The 21503-nt window shown below is 45.7% G+C and overlaps 2 protein-coding genes across 2 annotated transcripts in view; one reads left to right on the top strand and one right to left on the bottom strand.

Annotated features, from left to right (window-relative positions):
- The window catches only part of gfra4a (GDNF family receptor alpha 4a), a gene marked incomplete at both ends in the record, with an annotated part of 278845 nt that overhangs the window by 227970 nt on the left and 29372 nt on the right, over window positions 1–21503 (bottom strand). The gene's annotated exons all lie outside the window — the stretch shown is intronic.
- LOC308305460 (NEDD4-like E3 ubiquitin-protein ligase WWP1) lies at window positions 12084–15065 on the top strand (the record flags this gene model as incomplete). The annotated part of the gene is made up of 1 exon (XM_080750256.1): window positions 12084–15065. The coding sequence occupies one exon, from the start codon at window positions 12084–12086 to the stop codon at window positions 15063–15065; it is 2982 nt and encodes a 993-aa protein (XP_080606382.1).

Here is a 21503-nt window from a genome sequence, read left to right as displayed (position 1 = left end):
TGGACACATGAATGTGCAAGTGGACGTCTCTCAGTGCTGTTGCCAGATATGCCACGGGTTTCTTCGCCAGGATTCAAGCTCTTTGTCGTATAAGCTTTATAGGGTCACGTGACTCGGAAGTGATTCTCATAGGACGAGGTGGCCGAGTGGTTAAGGCGATGGATTGCTAGTCCATTGTGCTCTGCACGCGTGGGTTCGAATCCCATCCTCGTCGAATAACATTTATTATATTATATCGTATTTTTGAGCGGTGCAAACCGCTCCTATATTCACTTTCGGTTTATTTAGCTAAAACATATTAGCACGGGACGATTCTTTCATTCTTCATCGATTGGCTAGTTGATTAACTAAACATTAGAATCGACCAATCAGAAACCGTTCTACTCGTGACGACATGTGTTAGCCAAACAGAACAGACCAATCAAATGCTGTGTTGTTCATGCTAATTTAGATCTGTCTTGGCCATTACACTTGCACTTGAGACCGGTTTAAAGTTCATGAAAGGTCCAGGCATAATGGCCAGGTTGTTTCATATCCTGGACTTTTCCTAAACCCCCTCTTCGTTCTGCCCTCTGTCTGTTTTGTTTGAGCTTCTGGTCTGGACTGCATATTATTTTTCTCTTCTATTCACTCTTTGACTGCCACCAGGCTGTTAATGGCAAGGCTGTTTGTCTGACCTCCTGTCTGTTCTCCCTCTGTCTCCCCCTTGCTTTATAACCCACAAGAAGCTCTATTTGGCTCTATCTGGTTTCAGACAGCGACAATTAGGAGTTTCTCCTGCATCTCGGCTACTCAAAATGGAGTTTCTGGTGACACATGAATGTGCAAGTGGACACATGAATGTGCAAGTGGACGTCTCTCAGTGCTGTTGCCAGATATGCCACGGGTTTCTTCGCCAGGATTCAAGCTCTTTGTCGTATAAGCTTTATAGGGTCACGTGACTCGGAAGTGATTCTCATAGGACGAGGTGGCCGAGTGGTTAAGGCGATGGATTGCTAGTCCATTGTGCTCTGCACGCGTGGGTTCGAATCCCATCCTCGTCGAATAACATTTATTATATTATATCGTATTTTTGAGCGGTGCAAACCGCTCCTATATTTCACTTTCGGTTTATTTAGCTAAAACATATTAGCACGGGACGATTCTTTCATTCTTCATCGATTGGCTAGTTGATTAACTAAACATTAGAATCGACCAATCAGAAACCGTTCTACTCGTGACGACATGTGTTAGCCAAACAGAACAGACCAATCAAATGCTGTGTTGTTCATGCTAATTTAGATCTGTCTTGGCCATTACACTTGCACTTGAGACCGGTTTAAAGTTCATGAAAGGTCCAGGCATAATGGCCAGGTTGTTTCATATCCTGGACTTTTCCTAAACCCCCTCTTCGTTCTGCCCTCTGTCTGTTTTGTTTGAGCTTCTGGTCTGGACTGCATATTATTGAGCGGTGCTAACCGCTCCTATAGACCGCTTAGAAAAAATGATGTCACAAATGATGTCACAAATGATGATGACATGAGTCCGCTAGACCAATGAAACACTTCGATTCTGTTGATCTGTCCATGATGTCATAGTCACATAGGCACCCGATTGCTTAACTCTGATTTAGAACGCGTTTAGGCCGCCTAAATTACGTCATAAAAAATTATTGAGCGGTGCTAACATTGAATTTCAAAATAGTTCATTTGAATTTCTCAATTGTATGAGTCATGTATTATCTATAATACATGAAAACAAACCACACTTTTAGACAGAGCGCTTTAATCACAGGGCCCTGTCTAAAAGTGTGGTTTGTTTTCATGTATTATAGAGATATCCAGCTCAAGACAATTTTGAAATTCAAAGAATATAAATAAACAGCTTATCACAAATGATGATGACATGAGTCCACTAGACCAATGAAACACTTCGATTCTGTTGATCTGTCCATGACGTCATAGTCACATAGGCACCCGATTGGTTAACTCTGATTTAGAACGCGTTTAGGCCGCCTAAATTACGTAATAAAAAAATATTGAGCGGTGCTAACCTTGAATTTCAAAATAGTTCATTTGAATTTCTCAATTGTATGAGTCATGTATTATCTATAATACATGAAAACAACCCACACTTTTAGACAGAGCGCTTTAATCACAGGGCCCTGTCTAAAAGTGTGGTTTGTTTTCATGTAATATAGAGATATCCAGCTCAAGACAATTTTGAAATTCAAAGAATATAAATAAACAGCGTATGATTATCATGTAGATCGAAGTACGAGCTTTACCACGCCTAACCAACCCCATATCCTGGACACTTCATGGGAGTGAAAATACAGTAGAACCTCCTTCTCCTCTTTGGATCTGCAACTACTGTTGAATTTTGTACAATCGGTCTCTCATCTTGCCGGCCTTCTGGCTAAACTGGGACAGTGATCATGAAGGTGATACCTATAATAATGTCATGTTTGGCAGATCCTTGCGGATGTCAGCACTGAGTGACAGAGAGAATGTTTGCAAGATGTCTAGAATGTCTAGAACCACTCCACAGCAGATGTGGGAAAGTCTCGACCAAACAAGTCCAGTATTTGTCTGCAACTCTACAGATCCTTTTGTCATTGTGGTTAAAGTAAAGCAATAGAAACTGTGCATGACATTCCAGCTGCTCTTCATGCTCTTTGGTCTTGGGCTTCTCAGCCATCATTTGCAAGAAGACATCAAATATCGTCCCAACAGAAATAACACTCTGCCACATGCCAGACTTGTCATTTTGAATGACTTTGTCTTCAAAGTATCTTAACATGACCTTTCAGGGTCATTAGAATGCACTATCCTCATGTATTCTAATATTTAGGTACCGGTATGTAGAAATGGCAAAGTCCAGCTTATGGTCCTTATAGTACCAGTACTCATCCAGACACAGCCCCACACAGAACACCTGGAACACAAAGAAGGGGGCGGTGGCTCTCTCCCTGAAGAGCTCAAGGAAATCAGGCACCATCAACAGTTGGGTCTCTCCTTAGGTCCTCTGTACAGGTGGGTCTCTCCTTAGGTGGGTCTCTCCTTAGGTCCTTAGGTCCCACTTCTCCAGGTATTCTTTGTCTTTCTTCAGGTGATGAATAACACCGGTAGGTTTCCCCCGCACAGTCCTTTCCAAAGTTTCCTCTGCCTTCTGGATGCCGAGTCTGAAGTCGGCCACATTTGGACGCAGCTTCCGTCCCCTATGGTAAACAGCCAGTGCAGACTCAAAATCCCCCATGGTGCACAGTGCCTCTGCCTTACAGTACAATCCCTTGTAAAATGTCTTGTCATGTTTAAGAGATGCCTCAGTGTCCCTTAAAGCATTTTCTGGATCCCCCATCTTCAGGAAACATTTAGATCGCTCAGCGAGGCAGTCCTTGTCTTCCACCTTGAGCATTAATCCCATGGAATAGCTTTCTATAGCTTTGACATAGTGCCCCTTTTGGTACAACTGATCTCCCATTGCCAAATAACTTTGAAATGTCGGGAAGAAGGGGATGACCTTTGGTGGGACGACCTTTGGCGCTGGGGCTCCTTCCGTGTCAATCATGGTGGCGGCCATTTCAGCCTTTATGTGGTGCTCGCTGCTCGTGCGATACCAGACAATTGTGATCCGCTTTTGGAGAAATTACCTGTGTTGGTTTGACTGCTGCTTTTATATCCGTTACGCCGACGACAGATCTACCCATGACGTCATCCATTGCTTTGTGGAGTTCAGTTTTGAAGCCTTGATTTCGGCAAATTGGATGTACTGTAGCCTACATGTAGGCTACACATTTCCGTATGCTACGTGAACACATCACATTGTGACTGTAAGTAAGCTATGTAGGTACATTGCGAAGAAAAGGCTTGAAATCAAAGTTCACAGTATATCATTGCGACCGTAGGTCGCATTTACTACCAAAACCTCCACCGGCTGTCCGTCTGTGAGTCAGTGAGTCAGTGAGTGAGTCACACTTTTGCCCTGCTCATATCTCCACAACCGTTGCCCCCATCCATGCCAAATGTTGCACACACACTCCTTACCTGCCAAACTACAACCTCCAAGGACCCCCAGAGCTCCAGGGACCCCCAGGTCCCTGGGGGACCCCCAGGTGTAAATAAATGTCCCTCCGTGAGTGACACGTCACACATCACACTTTTGCCCTGCTCATATCTCCACAACCGTTGCCCCCATCCATGCCACATTTTGCACACACACTCCTTACCTGGCAAACTACAACCTCCAAGGACCCCTGGTGTAAAAAATGACCACATGTGCAAAAATGACCAAATGACCACCCCAAGTGGTGGCGCCCCCAGTGGAGGACCCCCTCCACTGCAGCTCACATAAAATGCCGTAACTCGGGCTAGGAGCGTCCGGGAGAGCCGGGGCCGGTACCTATTCGTCCGCCAAGGCAACGCGGAGACCCCACCCCTCATTTCTCACATGGCCCTCTTCTAGCGCCACCTGCAGGCCGATTTTTAAAACACATTTTTGGACACTGCTCCTACAGTTTTTGCCCTAAAATCACGCAAATCGCTACACAGTATGTCTACACTCATCCCATCAACATGAATCTGTCCCATATAGCGCCACCTTCAGGCCGATTTTAAAAAAACACATTTTTGGACACTGCTCCTACAGATTTTGCCCTAAAATCACGGAAATCACTACACAGCATGTCTACACTCATGTCATCAACATGGATCAGGAAGATTTTGGAAAAACCCATTTTTGCCCTATTTGTGGAGATAAGCGACCATCTCCCGATTGGGGAGTCTTACTGGTACTCCCTAAATATTTCTGCACCGCTCACTTCGCACGGGTGCGATTTCAGGTTCAGATTTCAGATTGTGAATACTAAACTGCTCATGTTGAATTCGGCTAATTCATGGTTAGAACAGTTATTGATCGATCACGGCCATTTGATTGAAGACACACAAAGCATTATTATTATTATTATAGATTATTTAAAGAAAAACAAGGCTTGAAAATTGTCCACAATGTATCTCCCTAAATATATTTGCACCGCTCACTTCGCACGGGTGCGATTTTTTTTCTCTTCTATTCACTCTTTGACTGCCACCAGGCTGTTAATGGCAAGGCTGTTTGTCTGACCTCCTGTCTGTTCTCCCTCTGTCTCCCCCTTGCTTTATAACCCACAAGAAGCTCTATTTGGCTCTATCTGGTTTCAGACAGCGACAATTAGGAGTTTCTCCTGCATCTCGGCTACTCAAAATGGAGTTTCTGGTGACACATGAATGTGCAAGTGGACACATGAATGTGCAAGTGGACGTCTCTCAGTGCTGTTGCCAGATATGCCACGGGTTTCTTCGCCAGGATTCAAGCTCTTTGTCGTATAAGCTTTATAGGGTCACATGACTCAGAAGTGATTCTCATAGGACGAGGTGGCCGAGTGGTTAAGGCGATGGATTGCTAGTCCATTGTGCTCTGCACGCGTGGGTTCGAATCCCATCCTCGTCGAATAACATTTATTATATTATATCGTATTTTTGAGCGGTGCAAACCGCTCCTATATTTCACTTTCGGTTTATTTAGCTAAAACATATTAGCACGGGACGATTCTTTCATTCTTCATCGATTGGCTAGTTGATTAACTAAACATTAGAATCGACCAATCAGAAACCGTTCTACTCGTGACGACATGTGTTAGCCAAACAGAACAGACCAATCAAATGCTGTGTTGTTCATGCTAATTTAGATCTGTCTTGGCCATTACACTTGCACTTGAGACCGGTTTAAAGTTCATGAAAGGTCCAGGCATAATGGCCAGGTTGTTTCATATCCTGGACTTTTCCTAAACCCCCTCTTCGTTCTGCCCTCTGTCTGTTTTGTTTGAGCTTCTGGTCTGGACTGCATATTATTTTTCTCTTCTATTCACTCTTTGACTGCCACCAGGCTGTTAATGGCAAGGCTGTTTGTCTGACCTCCTGTCTGTTCTCCCTCTGTCTCCCCCTTGCTTTATAACCCACAAGAAGCTCTATTTGGCTCTATCTGGTTTCAGACAGCGACAATTAGGAGTTTCTCCTGCATCTCGGCTACTCAAAATGGAGTTTCTGGTGACACATGAATGTGCAAGTGGACACATGAATGTGCAAGTGGACGTCTCTCAGTGCTGTTGCCAGATATGCCACGGGTTTCTTCGCCAGGATTCAAGCTCTTTGTCGTATAAGCTTTATAGGGTCACGTGACTCGGAAGTGATTCTCATAGGACGAGGTGGCCGAGTGGTTAAGGCGATGGATTGCTAGTCCATTGTGCTCTGCACGCGTGGGTTCGAATCCCATCCTCGTCGAATAACATTTATTATATTATATCGTATTTTTGAGCGGTGCAAACCGCTCCTATATTTCACTTTCGGTTTATTTAGCTAAAACATATTAGCACGGGACGATTCTTTCATTCTTCATCGATTGGCTAGTTGATTAACTAAACATTAGAATCGACCAATCAGAAACCGTTCTACTCGTGACGACATGTGTTAGCCAAACAGAACAGACCAATCAAATGCTGTGTTGTTCATGCTAATTTAGATCTGTCTTGGCCATTACACTTGCACTTGAGACCGGTTTAAAGTTCATGAAAGGTCCAGGCATAATGGCCAGGTTGTTTCATATCCTGGACTTTTCCTAAACCCCCTCTTCGTTCTGCCCTCTGTCTGTTTTGTTTGAGCTTCTGGTCTGGACTGCATATTATTGAGCGGTGCTAACCGCTCCTATAGACCGCTTAGAAAAAATGATGTCACAAATGATGTCACAAATGATGATGACATGAGTCCGCTAGACCAATGAAACACTTCGATTCTGTTGATCTGTCCATGATGTCATAGTCACATAGGCACCCGATTGCTTAACTCTGATTTAGAACGCGTTTAGGCCGCCTAAATTACGTCATAAAAAATTATTGAGCGGTGCTAACATTGAATTTCAAAATAGTTCATTTGAATTTCTCAATTGTATGAGTCATGTATTATCTATAATACATGAAAACAAACCACACTTTTAGACAGAGCGCTTTAATCACAGGGCCCTGTCTAAAAGTGTGGTTTGTTTTCATGTATTATAGAGATATCCAGCTCAAGACAATTTTGAAATTCAAAGAATATAAATAAACAGCTTATCACAAATGATGATGACATGAGTCCACTAGACCAATGAAACACTTCGATTCTGTTGATCTGTCCATGACGTCATAGTCACATAGGCACCCGATTGGTTAACTCTGATTTAGAACGCGTTTAGGCCGCCTAAATTACGTAATAAAAAAATATTGAGCGGTGCTAACCTTGAATTTCAAAATAGTTCATTTGAATTTCTCAATTGTATGAGTCATGTATTTTATCTATAATACATGAAAACAACCCACACTTTTAGACAGAGCGCTTTAATCACAGGGCCCTGTCTAAAAGTGTGGTTTGTTTTCATGTAATATAGAGATATCCAGCTCAAGACAATTTTGAAATTCAAAGAATATAAATAAACAGCGTATGATTATCATGTAGATCGAAGTACGAGCTTTACCACGCCTAACCAACCCCATATCCTGGACACTTCATGGGAGTGAAAATACAGTAGAACCTCCTTCTCCTCTTTGGATCTGCAACTACTGTTGAATTTTGTACAATCGGTCTCTCATCTTGCCGGCCTTCTGGCTAAACTGGGACAGTGATCATGAAGGTGATACCTATAATAATGTCATGTTTGGCAGATCCTTGCGGATGTCAGCACTGAGTGACAGAGAGAATGTTTGCAAGATGTCTAGAATGTCTAGAACCACTCCACAGCAGATGTGGGAAAGTCTCGACCAAACAAGTCCAGTATTTGTCTGCAACTCTACAGATCCTTTTGTCATTGTGGTTAAAGTAAAGCAATAGAAACTGTGCATGACATTCCAGCTGCTCTTCATGCTCTTTGGTCTTGGGCTTCTCAGCCATCATTTGCAAGAAGACATCAAATATCGTCCCAACAGAAATAACACTCTGCCACATGCCAGACTTGTCATTTTGAATGACTTTGTCTTCAAAGTATCTTAACATGACCTTTCAGGGTCATTAGAATGCACTATCCTCATGTATTCTAATATTTAGGTACCGGTATGTAGAAATGGCAAAGTCCAGCTTATGGTCCTTATAGTACCAGTACTCATCCAGACACAGCCCCACACAGAACACCTGGAACACAAAGAAGGGGGCGGTGGCTCTCTCCCTGAAGAGCTCAAGGAAATCAGGCACCATCAACAGTTGGGTCTCTCCTTAGGTCCTCTGTACAGGTGGGTCTCTCCTTAGGTCCTCTTCCTCAGGTGGGTCTCTCCTTAGGTCCTTAGGTCCCACTTCTCCAGGTATTCTTTGTCTTTCTTCAGGTGATGAATAACACCGGTAGGTTTCCCCCGCACAGTCCTTTCCAAAGTTTCCTCTGCCTTCTGGATGCCGAGTCTGAAGTCGGCCACATTTGGACGCAGCTTCCGTCCCCTATGGTAAACAGCCAGTGCAGACTCAAAATCCCCCATGGTGCACAGTGCCTCTGCCTTACAGTACAATCCCTTGTAAAATGTCTTGTCATGTTTAAGAGATGCCTCAGTGTCCCTTAAAGCATTTTCTGGATCCCCCATCTTCAGGAAACATTTAGATCGCTCAGCGAGGCAGTCCTTGTCTTCCACCTTGAGCATTAATCCCATGGAATAGCTTTCTATAGCTTTGACATAGTGCCCCTTTTGGTACAACTGATCTCCCATTGCCAAATAACTTTGAAATGTCGGGAAGAAGGGGATGACCTTTGGTGGGACGACCTTTGGCGCTGGGGCTCCTTCCGTGTCAATCATGGTGGCGGCCATTTCAGCCTTTATGTGGTGCTCGCTGCTCGTGCGATACCAGACAATTGTGATCCGCTTTTGGAGAAATTACCTGTGTTGGTTTGACTGCTGCTTTTATATCCGTTACGCCGACGACAGATCTACCCATGACGTCATCCATTGCTTTGTGGAGTTCAGTTTTGAAGCCTTGATTTCGGCAAATTGGATGTACTGTAGCCTACATGTAGGCTACACATTTCCGTATGCTACGTGAACACATCACATTGTGACTGTAAGTAAGCTATGTAGGTACATTGCGAAGAAAAGGCTTGAAATCAAAGTTCACAGTATATCATTGCGACCGTAGGTCGCATTTACTACCAAAACCTCCACCGGCTGTCCGTCTGTGAGTCAGTGAGTCAGTGAGTGAGTCACACTTTTGCCCTGCTCATATCTCCACAACCGTTGCCCCCATCCATGCCAAATGTTGCACACACACTCCTTACCTGCCAAACTACAACCTCCAAGGACCCCCAGAGCTCCAGGGACCCCCAGGTCCCTGGGGGACCCCCAGGTGTAAATAAATGTCCCTCCGTGAGTGACACGTCACACATCACACTTTTGCCCTGCTCATATCTCCACAACCGTTGCCCCCATCCATGCCACATTTTGCACACACACTCCTTACCTGGCAAACTACAACCTCCAAGGACCCCTGGTGTAAAAAATGACCACATGTGCAAAAATGACCAAATGACCACCCCAAGTGGTGGCGCCCCCAGTGGAGGACCCCCTCCACTGCAGCTCACATAAAATGCCGTAACTCGGGCTAGGAGCGTCCGGGAGAGCCGGGGCCGGTACCTATTCGTCCGCCAAGGCAACGCGGAGACCCCACCCCTCATTTCTCACATGGCCCTCTTCTAGCGCCACCTGCAGGCCGATTTTTAAAACACATTTTTGGACACTGCTCCTACAGTTTTTGCCCTAAAATCACGCAAATCGCTACACAGTATGTCTACACTCATCCCATCAACATGAATCTGTCCCATATAGCGCCACCTTCAGGCCGATTTAAAAAAAACACATTTTTGGACACTGCTCCTACAGATTTTGCCCTAAAATCACGGAAATCACTACACAGCATGTCTACACTCATGTCATCAACATGGATCAGGAAGATTTTGGAAAAACCCATTTTTGCCCTATTTGTGGAGATAAGCGACCATCTCCCGATTAGGGAGTCTTACTGGTACTCCCTAAATATTTCTGCACCGCTCACTTCGCACGGGTGCGATTTCAGGTTCAGATTTCAGATTGTGAATACTAAACTGCTCATGTTGAATTCGGCTAATTCATGGTTAGAACAGTTATTGATCGATCACGGCCATTTGATTGAAGACACACAAAGCATTATTATTATTATTATAGATTATTTAAAGAAAAACAAGGCTTGAAAATTGTCCACAATGTATCTCCCTAAATATATTTGCACCGCTCACTTCGCACGGGTGCGATTTTTTTTCTCTTCTATTCACTCTTTGACTGCCACCAGGCTGTTAATGGCAAGGCTGTTTGTCTGACCTCCTGTCTGTTCTCCCTCTGTCTCCCCCTTGCTTTATAACCCACAAGAAGCTCTATTTGGCTCTATCTGGTTTCAGACAGCGACAATTAGGAGTTTCTCCTGCATCTCGGCTACTCAAAATGGAGTTTCTGGTGACACATGAATGTGCAAGTGGACACATGAATGTGCAAGTGGACGTCTCTCAGTGCTGTTGCCAGATATGCCACGGGTTTCTTCGCCAGGATTCAAGCTCTTTGTCGTATAAGCTTTATAGGGTCACATGACTCAGAAGTGATTCTCATAGGACGAGGTGGCCGAGTGGTTAAGGCGATGGATTGCTAGTCCATTGTGCTCTGCACGCGTGGGTTCGAATCCCATCCTCGTCGAATAACATTTATTATATTATATCGTATTTTTGAGCGGTGCAAACCGCTCCTATATTTCACTTTCGGTTTATTTAGCTAAAACATATTAGCACGGGACGATTCTTTCATTCTTCATCGATTGGCTAGTTGATTAACTAAACATTAGAATCGACCAATCAGAAACCGTTCTACTCGTGACGACATGTGTTAGCCAAACAGAACAGACCAATCAAATGCTGTGTTGTTCATGCTAATTTAGATCTGTCTTGGCCATTACACTTGCACTTGAGACCGGTTTAAAGTTCATGAAAGGTCCAGGCGTAATGGCCAGGTTGTTTCATATCCCCTCTCCGTTCTGCCCTCTGTCTGTTTTGTTTGAGCTTCTGGTCTGGACTGCATATTATTTTTCTCTTCTATTCACTCTTTGACTGCCACCAGGCTGTTAATGGCCAGGCTGTTTGTCTGACCTCCTGTCTGTTCTCCCTCTGTCTCCCCCTTGTGCTTTATAACCCACAAGAAGCTCTATTTGGTTTCAGACAGCGACAATTAGGAGTTTCTCCTGCATCTCGACTACTCAAAATGGAGTTTCTGGTGACAAATAAATGTGCACATGAATGTGCACGATAAATTGTTATTAGCCTTTGGTCTGGTCAAGGATACTAACAAACCTGGCTGGTATGTTGCGCATAATATACTCCCGACATAATCTGTTTCCAAGAGGCAACCCAGCACTTCTTGGCGTTGGCCGTCAGTCAAAGTTAGAGGGAAAAAGTCTGACCAACCGCATATCCTGGACCTTTCTGGCGCAAATCGACCCCCACCCAGGATTCAAGACAGCGACCACGCTACATTAAACCCTGCAGTCTATGGTTGCTGTTTCGAATCCTGGGAGGTGTTCGTTTTGAGACGGTGTAAAGGTCAGGACACACGAAAACCTTATATAGTCTGAGCAGACCTCTAGACTGACATCATACACAACACAAAGAATATTGCCATGCATGCCTATCAACACTGATTCGCGCAGGCGCCCTTACAGGAATTAGTTTGCACCGCTCACTTCGCACGTGTGCGATTTTTTCTAGTATAGGGAATATATGGAATATATGGAAACCGAACTTTTCACTCCAAAGCCTGGTATACTGTATATCCCAGTACCCAGCATGGCCCGGGTTATTGAGTGGTTGACATAGGAAACAAAGAGACCAGTCTATGACGTCATTCATCTTATGATGTCAGTAAAGTGACGTCAGGCATGTAATACACTCAGAGTCAAGAAAAAAGAAGTTGAAAGGACACAATGCACATGGACCTAGCCTGACTCGGAGGGCCTACTAACACATAACAAACCTTTACACTGTGGTGTATGATAATGGCAATGGCCTCGTCTGGTAATAACCGCGAAGGAACAAATCAGCTCCATGCCCTTGTTTCCAGTGCCAGACTTAATAGGAAGAGGAGCCTGTTCTGGTGGTCAACTCCCACCTACGTGGAGGTGACCGCCGAAGGGCAGTCACGTCGCACGACAAAGTCACACAGCTCCAATCCCAGGTGGGACGAGAGGCTCACGATGAATGTAACCCCACGCACGCAAGTGGACTTCAAGGTATGGAGCTGCCACATCCTGAGGGCAGACGCTCTGCTTGGCAAAGCCACGCTGCACCTTCCGCAAGCCTTGGAGCATCATGACAGAAGACTGAACATGGTGAAGGAAGTGTTGATGCTGAACGCGGAACAGGGCGGTGCTCCCGTGGCAATGGGCGAGCTCACGGTCTACCTGGACGGACTGTCAGTCGCTGAACAGGAGCCTTCGGCATCGCTCACCAACAGCACAGTGGACGCTACACATTTGGTCTCCGGTGGTCAGGGCCCAGGCCTCCACTCCCGTGGCGTGGACAGCCAGTTGCCCTCCAATTCGTCCAGCCTTGGCCCCATACAGGAGCCCTCAGCATCACTCACCAACAGCACAGTGGACGCTACACATTTAGTCTCCGGTGGTCAAGGCCCAGGCCTCTACTCCCGTTCAGTCTCCAGTGGCGTGGACAGCCAGGTGCCCTCCGATTCCTCCACCCTTGCCCCCATCATCAACGGAGACCCCACAACCTCCACCAGCACCCCCTGCCCATCCACACATGCTCCAGCCACTTCATCCTCTTTTGACGCAAATGATCGTCATATTGATACCCCTATTGCTACTGACCATCCCGCCTCCAACTCCATGGCACAGGCATCAGCCAACTCTTCCTTCATAGTCGCCAGCGAGGCAGCAGCCTCAGGAGGAGGTTGTGTTGGTGGAGGTGTGGTTGGACTGTCCATGGCTACAGCTACGGACAGGGCCATGCCAGTAGCTACAGCTACGGACAGGGCCATGCCCAGGGCCATGCCCGTAGCTACAGCTACGGACAGGATCATGCCCGTAGCTACTGCTACGGACAGGACCATGCCCGTAGCTACTGCTACGGACAGGACCATGCCCGTAGCTACAGCTACGGATGCAGCTACGGACAGGGCCATGCCCAGGGCCATGCCCGTAGCTACTGCTACGGACAGGACCATGCCCGTAGCTACAGCTACGGACAGGGCCATGCCCAGGCGGACTCCCAATGCAGGAGCCTCAGACCCTCTACCACCAGGGTGGGAACAGCGGGTAGACTCCCATGGGAAGACGTACTATCTAGACCACAACACCTGCACGAGTACATGGGACAGACCACTGCCTCGCGTCCTGGAGACATTGCCTCCAGGTTGGGATCGGCAGATAGATCAGTGGGGCAGGATCTACTATGTGGATCACAACACCCGGACCACGACATGGCAGAGGCCCACCGTGGAGTCGGTCCGTAACTTTGAACATTGGCAGAGCCAGCGTGACCAGCTGCAGAGAGCAATGCACCAGTTCAACCAAAGATGCCTTTACTCTGTCTCCACCATGTCTTCAACTAATCCAACTCTGGGCCCATTGCCTCTTGGTTGGGAGAGGCGAAAGGACGACAAAGACCGAGTGTACTTTGCCAACCATGCCACTAGGACCACACAGTGGGAGGACCCTCGAACACAAGGGCTCCTACAGAACGAGGATCCTCTGCCTGAGGGTTGGGAGATTAAGTACACGAGGGACGGAGTCCGCTACTTTGTGGATCACAACACTCGAACTTCCAGCTTCAACGACCCACGCACGGGAAAGTCCTGCGTCACCAAGGGGCCTCAGATTGCTTACCAACGCAGCTTCAGATGGAAGCTTGCTCACTTTCGATACTTGTGCCAGTCCAATGCACTCCGCAGCAACGTGAAGATCAACGTCTCCAGGCAGACACTGTTTGCAGACTCTTACCAGCAAATTATGGCCCTGAAGCCTCACGATTTGAGGAGGAGGCTCTATATCACCTTCAGAGGGGAGGAGGGACTTGACTATGGCGGAATAGCCAGGGAGTGGTTCTTCCTGCTGTCCCATGAGGTGCTGAACCCCATGTACTGTCTGTTTGAGTACGCTGGCAAGAGTAATTGTCTGCAGATCAACCCCGCCTCCATCATCAACCCTGACCACCTCTCCTACTTCCATTTCATAGGACGCTTCATTGCCATGGCTCTGTTCCACGACAAGTTCATTGACACAGGTTTCTCCCTGCCCTTCTACAAACACGTGCTCAACAAGAAGCTAGTCCTCAAAGACCTGGAGTCCACTGACCCAGTCTTCTACAACTCGCTCATCTGGATCAGGGACAACGACATCGAGGAGTGTGGCCTGGAGACCTACTTCTCTGTGGACATGGAGACCCTGGGGAAGATCTCTCACCATGACCTGAAACCCGACGGCGCCAACGTCCTGGTCACACAGGAGAACAAAGAGGAGTACATCAGCCTGTTGGCAGAGTGGAGGTTATCCCGCAGGGTCGAAGACCAGACCAGGGCATTCCTGGCTGGCTTTAATGAGGTGGTCCCCCTGCAGTGGCTCCAGTACTTTGACGACAAGGAGCTGGAGGTGATGCTGTGCGGCATGCAGGAGGTAGACGTCCAGGACTGGCAAAGAAACACGGTGTATCGTCACTACACCGCAAAGAGCCAACAGATCGTCTGGTTCTGGCAGCTGGTGAAGGAAGTGGACAACGAGGCTCGTTTGCGGCTCCTGCAGTTCATCACAGGGACCTGCAGGCTGCCACTAGGGGGCTTTGCTGAGCTCACGGGGAGCAACGGGCCACAGAAGTTCTGCATTGAGAGGGTGGGGAAGGAAACCTGGCTTCCTAGAAGCCACACGTGCTTTAACCGGCTGGACTTGCCCCCTTATAAAAGCTTCAGCCAGCTGAAAGAGAAGCTATTGTTTGCCATCGAGGAAACAGAAGGATTTGCCAGACAATAGAGGAGACAGAGAGAGGAATGCGTCTTCAGCTCAAGAGCCCTCGAACTTTCAGATGATGTACTGTAATAAATTGTGACCAGACACCACTCTTTCCAAAAGTTCACCTTTTTTTGTATTTCTTATTAAAGTTGAATATCAGAATTGGATATTATTTGTTTAGATTGACTCAATAGTTTACTTTAGGACCTTATTGAATTTATGTCAGTTTAAAACTGGCAAACAAATATTTTACATTGAAAGACAAAACACAGTCATTGTTGCGACCGTCAGGTCGCAAGTTACTATGAAAACCTCCACTGGCTGTCTGTCAGTCCCTCCGTCAGTCAGTCAGTCCCTCCGTCTGTCCTTCACATCACGTCACGTCACACTTTTGTCCCTACTCTCCGGCACTGTTGCCCCTTATCCATGCCATACTTTGCACACACACACTCCTTGGCTGGCAAACCACAACCTCCGCCCCTGATTTCTCACATGCCCCTCTTCTAGCGCTTACTCCCGATTAGGGAGTCCTACTGGTTCTGTATTCATTCACAAATTACCTGGTCTTATCCCAGACTACATTGCACCAGAGAGAAAAACGGAATCCCTGCAAGACAGAAACAGAAGACGGAGACAGTTTTAATTTACCACTTGCCGCTGTTATGGCTGGCAGATGTCAAGTCTTTAATTTTGAGCGGTGGTCACACCGTCTCCTATACGTGGCCGTGTGTGTGGGTATGTGTGCGTGTCTGTATGTAGCCTGCAATACCTTTTCTGACCACACACATTAAGGGAGGGGTGCTGTTGTTCAGGGCAGGGGCAGGCACACACACACACACACACACACACACACACACACACACACACACACTCACACACACACATACACGCACGCACACGCAGCCTCCACCGCTCAGTTCACACAAGTGTGATTTTTTCATAAAGGGTGCCTTTTCTTCATAACGGGTGGGCAGTGTGAACAAGGCCTTTGCTAGCTAATATGTGATTTAAACAATGTGAGCTTTTGTCGTGCACAAATGGATCTTAGGTGTTTGTGTGCGTGTTATGGCCAGAGCTTAGGTGTTAGTGTGTGTGTTATGGCCAGTCAGTGACCTGTGCACAGTTGGGACCACGCAGACCATCTTGTCCAGGGCACACAGCGGGCCTGGCTGGAGCAGCGGGGTGCCATTGTTCATGTTCTCTCATCGGACAAGAAGGTCAGCGGCCCCACTTGGCAGGACACAGAATTGCTTGAGGCGATCAGCAGCCCTTTCTGTCCTCTTGCTGAATTCACAGATGTGTCAACAGCAAAGAGGTAGACCACTCGCCACCTCTCAAGATGGAGAACCTTGGCTACCCGAATGAAAAGTAAGGTGAGCCACAGATAGAAGAATTCTCGATCAAAATTAACATGTTATTCATCCCAGATTCAAGATGGGTTACGGTACATCAGTGAAGGGCAACATCGAAGCTGTCAAGACCAGGCTGACATCTGATATGTAAAAAAGGTAGTCACAGTATGACGGTGGACAGAGGATACTGTATATCAAATGGATGGAAAACAAATGTTAGACAATCAAGTGTTGTAATTTAATGGTGGTTGCCTGATTTTAGAAGCATTTATTCAACGTAATTAGCGTTCGACTTAAAGTTGTGAATAATTACTGTAGTTGCGCAAGCAGAGCGCGCAAGTACTGTTTTAGGTTTGGTATGTATGTAGGTGACTGGGTTTTTTGAAGGCCGTAGCCCTGGAATGGCGGGGATGTATGTACTGTACGTATGTAGGTTTCCCCTACAGCCAACGAGGGACCAACATTCCTGGAGTGGTCATGATGTCAGCAGAGTTTGATATATAAGAGCGCTCTTGATAATGTCTTCATTAATAGGCGATGACTAGGGACATGAGGCCAGTAACGCACAGCTCGTGGCATGCTCTGCTTGCACACAAGTAGGCCATGTGTGGCCTGCTTGAGCGTGAGGCATAAGTTGGTACCTCGACAGAGTGTGGTTCAAGTTAATCATATAATTAGATATCTATATATTATACTTTTTTGTTAAGGTGAAGTCTCGACAGAGTGTGATCACGGAATATTAAGTTCAGAATGCACCACACCGAAGTAAACCAAAAACATAACATTGAGCAGCTAAGTGCCCAATGTTGATGATGGCCACACACACAGCACCTGACCTCCCCTGCACCAGGCCCTGGCCACAGCTGTCGACCTTCAGTCATATCTGCTCTCTCCTACCCTTGACAGCCAGGAGAATCATCTGGTCTGGTGGAGGGAACGGGCAATTATCGCTATTTCTACGTTTCATTAGTTCAACTAAGGGTTAGGGTTAGGTTTAGTTTTACTGAGGTTAGGGTTTGGATTCACCAGGCTAGCATTCACCAGCGTCGGCAGGTGACATATATCGTGTCGACATATATCGACACGCTCCCGGAGGGAACACTCGTTGCCATTCCCAAGACTCTGCATGCAAGCTAGCACAGAAGTATAGCAGCAAACGCTTGTCTGCATCCCTCCAAAATCGGTTATGCCATGCATGTATTATTTATACTTGTTAAACACTGTGATGTATATCCTGAAGTATCTTGCATTAGTATTGCATTTTGTGATGCTGCTATGAGGACCATGGTAAAATGTAAACGTTGTAATTCAATTTATGTTTAAACATGCTTTAAATAATAAATATTAAAAACGGTATACTGCACATACACTCACATGTGTGTGCGTACTGTACACAGCGCAATTAAAATATCAAGCAATCATACAGGCCTCAAACGCATCACCAAGAGCAGATGATGTAAATTGGGCTGGGGGGGGGAATAACAGATGTATTTAATGCAGGATGTCTGGCACTATCCTGTGAGAAGCCTTTCTCACACTGCAAATGTCCGCCCGGCGACGAGCCAAACAGAACCTGGCAGTATGTGCAAATATCTATCTACAGCCAGCTGACCAATCCAGAAGGCCTTATCAAGAAGGCACGGCTATATTCAATAATCTAACTGTTTTGTAGGATACAGGCTATTGTTTTAATGCCATTGCTGCTTGAAGATTAGGATGCATATAGATGTACTACAAATAATAAGAACATTTTAAATCTAGTTGAGGGATTAATATCAAAGTGAAACAGACAAGCATAACATTGTACTATACACAATATACAGGCCTAAAGCAAGACATCTACCTGTTTGTAACACTAAGGTGACAAAAATAGCACACCTCGCTATGTGGGTTGATCTGCAGGCAGGGTGCAAGCCCTCATTAACACCGAAACAGCATCAACAGTTCTGTTGATTTGAAAGCGCCACACCACTAGTGTTGATTTTGACAGCACATTTTAATTTAGTTTCAGTCATAGTCTTTTGAATAAAATGCTACTTGGTTTTAGTCATCTGAATTTACTGTTAAGTCTAGTTTTAGTTGACATGCGGTGCGTTCGGAAACCCGCACCGGGTGTGTGCTCGGTGTAGTGAGTGCAGTGGGCGTGTCGTTGTATAGTGCGTTCAGTGTGGCTTATTTACGAACGACCAGTTTTAAGAGGCAGCTGTGTGCTTTTTCAGTAGCCTAAACTTTCTGAAAAGCAGCAGTTGCTAAGTATGCTAACGTAACGTTGCTATTGAAAGGAGATGTAATTCATAACATTGGCACACCTGCTGTTAGTTTACATCTTTATGCGTGTGAAACTATCAAGCCCAAACGACCAATTAAGCTGCAAGTGCTGTATTTTGCGGTAATTTCCTCCATTGTTCACAGCTGAGAAGCATTCGAGACACGGCCATGAAAACCAACCAATCAGAACACCGAACCACCGCACCACACCGCCTAACCCCATCTTCTGAGTAGGGTTGGTGAGTGCGTGCACTCAACACACCAGTGCGCCGCGCACTGGATTTCCGCCGCGCACCGAATAAACGAACGACAACATGGCACACCAGTGCGTTCAGTGCGCATTTCCGAACGCGCCCTAAATGTCAAACAATATTAGTTAACTAAATCTACGGTTCATCTAAAATGTTATTTTGGGGGGGCCTTGATGGTGTCTTAATAACTTGGTTGCATGCTGAAAATAGCCGAACTACTGTACAAGCTCACAACGTGCTACACTGCGACACGTCGTGAGCTTGTGGATCTGCTATTTTTGCACCACCCGAGCACAATCAAGCATGAAATGACTTGTCTTTTATTTCTACTGGATGTCTTCTCCACTAGCCCCTCCCTAACATTTTAACCTAGATTGTATTTGTTGTCAAACTTTAGTCCTCATGGCTTAGTTTTAGTTTAGTTTATATTTCGTTTTCGTCAGTGAAAAAGGTCAAAAGAATTCATCATAGTTTTAGTCGAAGAAATCAACACTACGCCACCTACTGTGCCTCTCCCCAAAATACAGAGACGAGGAAAGACTGGGACATCGTCAATGTGCCTGTCCACTGTGTATATACCTCCTGCCCAGTACACACCTGATCTAAACAGGCCCCGAATGTCTCTCTGCCCGGGAGAGACAAACCAGACCACAGATCATGCACCTTCGTCCCAGAGTCTCTAAGACAGTACTGAAACTTGTCTGCAGCTGGCAAGCTGGAGTCTCCTCTCTTCCCCATTCCATTGCCTGTCTGCCCTCCACTCGTCCTGGTGTCTTGAGATCACCACTCTGCCTAGGGCAATAGAACAGGAGAAATACAGCCACTTGATTTGGTCGAGTGAGGAGGCGAGCAGGAGGTCACCGGAGGAGCACCGAGGCGAGGTCTACAGATCTCACCTCAAAAAAGGCATCGCTGCCCCTTGATCAATCTTTCATCGCCGTCTCCCAGCATCCATACCCTCGCCTCTGTATGCTGTCCAATTCTGCTCTCCGTTTCCTAGCCCTCTCCCAGGTATGTGTATTCTCCTTAACACATTGACCGCCATTTTAACATACCTCCGTACTCCCACCTGCCATTCGTCTCCATAGACTTCCATGTAATTGGGTGTGCACGGATCATGCACACCCATGCCTAGATAATGCACCACGTGTGTCCACATTGCTCACAGCTTTCAAACAAAAAAATCCGAATGGAAATCCGTTCAGGCATTCATGAGATAACAGCCACTATGTTTAACAAAGATGGCTGCCAAAATGGCTGCCATGCTTGAAAGATGGGGTTGCTATGGGGGTTAAACATGCAATTTCGCGATTGCTATCATGCCTACTCCATTTTTTGGGGTCCAAAATTTTTTTTGAAAAAAAAAAAATTGAATTTTTTTTTTTTTTTTTTTTTTTAAATTCTCGGGACTATCGGGCCTGGCGGGGAAAGACATTGGAATAATCTCGGGACTATCGGGCCTGGCAGGGAATGAGTTAAAGGAGCTATAGTCAACTTTTTCTTGAAAAACGGATGCTAAAATAGAAATAATGTTTCGAAAATATTTTATAAAATAATAAGCTTCATATATGTGTTTCAATTAAAAAATGACCACGAAAAGCGTAAAATAATGATAAAATAATCGGGCCGACACTTTGTTTACATCCTAGTCTAACACTATCAAAGAATAGACTGGAATCTAAACAAAGTGTCAGCCTGACAACAGACAAAATGATTATTTTATCACTATTTTACGCTTGTTGTGTTCATTTTTTAATTGAAACACATGTATGAAGCTTATTTTTTTATAAAATATTTTTGAAACATTATTTTTATTTTAGCATCCGTTTTTCAAGAAAAAGTTGACTATAGCCCCTTTAATATGTTCTGTTACACTCTTGCTGGTAGGCATGGGACGATAATCGTTATTATCGTTTATCGTAATAAAAAAAAGAAAAACTCACAATAATCGTTATCGTGGAGATTTGAATTTATCATGAAATTATCCTCCGGCATGCACAGGGATCAATTCACTGTTATTTAACGAGCTGCATATCAGGTACCATTTAAACCCTCTTATTGGTAAGACGGACCTGGAAATAACATACTATTTTTTTCAATCTCTACAAAATCTCTTCGTCCAAAAAAATAGCCGATTTACACGGCTTGTAGATCTGCTATTTTTCGATAAATGTCCCCCCCTCCCCAGGATAATGGATGTTGGTATTGGCGGGGATATTTTATTTATCGCGATAATATCGTAAATAACAATTTCTTTGGATAAGAAATTGTTATTTACGATTGCCTCCACTCTTGCCCATCCATGGTCCTCTGTCTCTCCCTCACCCTCTGTCTGTCTCTCTCCATCCTTCCTCCCATTCTGCTGGCATTATAGACCCGGAGAATGGCCTGCTGTAGTGAATCACTCTGATGGTGTGTTTACAGACTCAACCTGCCGTTCGGCTATCTGAGGCTCTCTGAAACAGCATAGCAACAGATAGCGCTCAGCAGGGACAACAATAGAGAGGACGCTAAAAGCAAATATTGAATTCTATGCATACAATGCACAGCCTGCCTTATACTGTGTGCGCGCGCACGCGCGTGTGCGT

This window comes from Nannobrachium achirus (genome assembly GCF_963921795.1).
Source record: "Nannobrachium achirus genome assembly, chromosome: 20".
Lineage (NCBI taxonomy): Eukaryota > Metazoa > Chordata > Actinopteri > Myctophiformes > Myctophidae > Nannobrachium > Nannobrachium achirus.
The sequence above is the reverse complement of the archived record's forward strand: the minus strand, read 5'-3'. Positions and strand labels throughout refer to the sequence as shown.